This window comes from Chinchilla lanigera, unplaced genomic scaffold (assembly GCF_000276665.1).
Source record: "Chinchilla lanigera isolate Chin_1 unplaced genomic scaffold, ChiLan1.0 scaffold00073, whole genome shotgun sequence".
NCBI lineage: Eukaryota > Metazoa > Chordata > Mammalia > Rodentia > Chinchillidae > Chinchilla > Chinchilla lanigera.
Window position 1 is genome coordinate 1,647,454 of NW_004955474.1, and position 3,321 is coordinate 1,650,774.

Here is a 3,321-nt window from a genome sequence, read left to right on the forward strand (position 1 = left end):
CTAATTTCCTTTGACTGAGCTCTCTCAAGCTTGGAATCCTCCTTGTGTCAGCCTCCCAGAGATGCATAATTTTTTTTTGAGTTATGTAAATTCAACAGTGTTTCATTTGCTGATTTTTTTTTTTCAAAGTCAGATGGTATAAATTTCGAGGGGAAAAACGTCACCATTTTTCTTCTTCTTTGTCTTCTCTTAATGGTATTTATTTTTCTGTGACAGATTCAGAAGCTCTGTGACCGAGTAGCTTCATCTACTTTACTGGATGACCGAAGAAATGCTGTTCGTGCCCTCAAATCATTATCTAAGGTCTGTAAACTATTAATTATTCATACCCTACTTTCTGATCGAATAAATCTTTTGCCTTTTACTTTATAAATTATTCAGTTTCTTAAATTGGCTGGGTGTAGTGACACATGCCTATAATCTCAGCACTCAGGAAGCTGAGGTGGCAGAATGACAGGTCAAGGCCAGTTTGGGCCACAGAGCAAGACCCTGTCTCAAGCATAACAAAACCGAACAAAACGAAAAGGTTTCTTAAGTTGGGTTTTAGTTACTTTAATAATACTCTCATTTTTAATATGCAGAAATACCGTTTGGAAGTGGGTATTCAAGCTATGGAGCATCTTATTCATGTTCTACAAACAGATCGGTAAGTCTCTATTTAATGATTTTTTCCTCCCTAGTTTTCTTGAACTTTTAATTAATTTGCTTAGAGTTAGCATTGTCAGTCTTGAAGATAGTGCCGTATGAAAGCTGTTAAGTTTTTACTTTCCATTGTCATTTCAGTATTTGTTGGACACTAGATGTGAGCCACGGTGCTGAGCAGTGAGTTAGACCCAAGAATAAGGTGAAGCGACGCTAACTCAAGGCGGAAGGCTTGGGTTGAATTGGGCAGCAGAGGTCTTGATCTTCATTAGATAGACTACAACATAATGTCCTGGGCGTGTCAGATATTCATAGACTTGGCTCTTCAGGGAAATAAACTGTAAATGAAATGTTGAATCTGGTGCACCTTCGTGGAAAGATCTCTCAGCCTACTTTTAGCTCTCCCACTTTCTTTTTAATGGAATTTCATCTGCATCTTTGGCTTTAGTCATTGTGTGTGGTAACTTTCAACTCTTATCTCCGGTTAAGGCTTTAGTTGCTCATCACACATTTCCGCCATACTGAGATCTCCCATAGGGCCTCAGGTACAAAATAGGCACAGTTAATTTGCCTCTGGTCCTCCTGTTCTTACCCCTCTTCACCCACTTGCCCTGCCTTTGCCCTGGGTTCAGCCCAGGCAGTGGTACCTGGAAGATCCACGCTGAGCTCATCTCTCTTTAACCCACTGTGCTACAGAGACCAAAAGCAACCAGCATCATGGTGTTCCCTCTCTTCACTTTGCTAGGCTTAGTTTAAACCATTTCTAGGGTAGTGAATTTGAGGACTTTGAGGTGGGGAGACTGTCATGGGTTACCCAGGCAGACCTCCTGTATCATAAAGGTCACTCAGGGCAAAAGAGGAGGTCAGAGTACAGTGACACAGGTCAACTTGACCTGTTGTTGCTGGCTTTGAAAATGTAGGAAGGGGGCCATGTGCCAGGGAATGTGGGGGCTATTCAAAAGCTGGGAAAAGACAGATTCGAGTCATGAGTCTACATACTTAGGATGTTTCTTATCCCGTGTTTATTAAGTCCAATGTGCATTTCACTGAGTCTTACAAAATTAATGATGAAATTATTAACATCTCAACATGAAAACTAAAACACTATTGCTTAAACAAAGTGATTGTTACTGTAATTTTTAGTGCACAGCAGAAAATAAGTATATAATGATGGGTAAAGATTGAGTAATAGATTTTAAAGGCCCCTTTTACTGCACACTTGCTGTGTGCTGGGCACTGTGCTTAGAAGTAGGGCAGGTCACAGTCCTGTGCATGTGTGAACGAATAATTACATCACGTCAGGTACTGCTGAGGGCTTCCTTGTGACTGAGACCGTGAAAAAGCAGAGCTCCTCTGAGCTTTTCCTTGCTTGTGCTAAATTCCCCTTTCCATTTGCCTCTGTCTCTTATCTAGCTCCCTCTGAAGGTTTTTTAAACTGCGTTGAAGCTGGGCACTGTGGCACATGCCTGTAATCCAGTGCTCTGGGAGGCCAAGGCAGGAAGATCACAAGTTCAGGTTGATCTTGCACAACTTAGCAAGACCCTATCTCAAAATAAAAACTTCACTGAATGCAGAGGACTATATTATACAGCTGTCTCTCTTTCCACTTGCTCTCTTCTTCACTGCAGTGTCCTGCTGCTTCTCCTGACCTGTGTAACCCAGCTCCCTTTATCCGCAGCTGTGGCCCAGGAAGTTGTGTTTCATTTATGTTCTTGGTGTGGCCTGAGGAGAGACTGCTCATTCTCCTGACCCCACACGCAGTGCCCACCGATGTTTCTAAACCATGACACCTCATGATCTTGTTTTTTAATTGAGATATGAAAGTGTATGTCTCAGGACTTGCAGTATATTCAGAGTCGTATGGCCATCACCACTCTGTTACTGCCGTAACAGCAGAGAGACCTGTCTCTAGGGGCTGTCATTCTCTGCTCCTCCCCAGAACTGACCCTGCCCTCTGCTCTCTTGCTCTGTGCCTTTGACTGTCTTGGATGCTTCGTATCAGTGGACTCACACCTCGTGCAGCCTTTGTGTCTGGCTTCTTTTGCTTAGCATACTATTTTAAGATTTGTCCATGTTGTAGCATTATCAGCCCTCTGTTGTTTTGGCTGAGTAATACTTGATTCTATGGGTATATGGCTCTGTTTTTCCATTCATTAATTGATAAAACATTTATACTGATTATTCATAAACATTTGTACTGATTTTGTAAGAATATGAATTTTCAGTTCTCTTAGGTATATCGTTGGGGGTTGAGTTTTTTCAGTCATATATGTAACTGTTTAACTTTTCAAAGAATTGCTAAGCTGTTTCACAGGGGCTGTAACATTTAACATTGCAGGGGCTGGGGATTTAGCTCAGCGGCAAAGCGCATGCCTGGCAAGCGCAAGGTAGTGAGTTCGGTTCCTGGTACCGGAGAAAAACCAAAAAAAAAAAACAAACAAAAAAAAAAACATTTAACATTGCCACCAGAAATATAGGGAGTTCCAGTTTCCCCACATCTGCACTAGTGCTTGTTTTCTTTTACAGGCAGCCTAGTGGGGATAAAGTAATATTTTTAAGTTTCATTTTCTGACTGTGGTTTTGATTTTCATTTTCCTAACCGCTAATGATTTTGAACCTCTCTTCATAAGCGTATTGGCCATTATATGTGTGTATGTATATATATATATATATATATAT

The 3,321-nt window shown here is 41.2% G+C and overlaps 1 protein-coding gene across 1 annotated transcript in view; it reads left to right on the forward strand.

Annotated features, from left to right (window-relative positions):
* Positions 1-216: 216 nt before the first annotated feature.
* Positions 217-3,321, forward strand: part of Uso1 (USO1 vesicle transport factor) — a gene marked incomplete at its 5' end in the record, with an annotated part of 57,200 nt that continues 54,095 nt past the window's right edge. Inside the window, 2 exon segments of the mRNA XM_013502731.1 lie at positions 217-303; positions 582-646. Coding sequence (XP_013358185.1) covers positions 217-303; positions 582-646 — 152 coding nt within the window.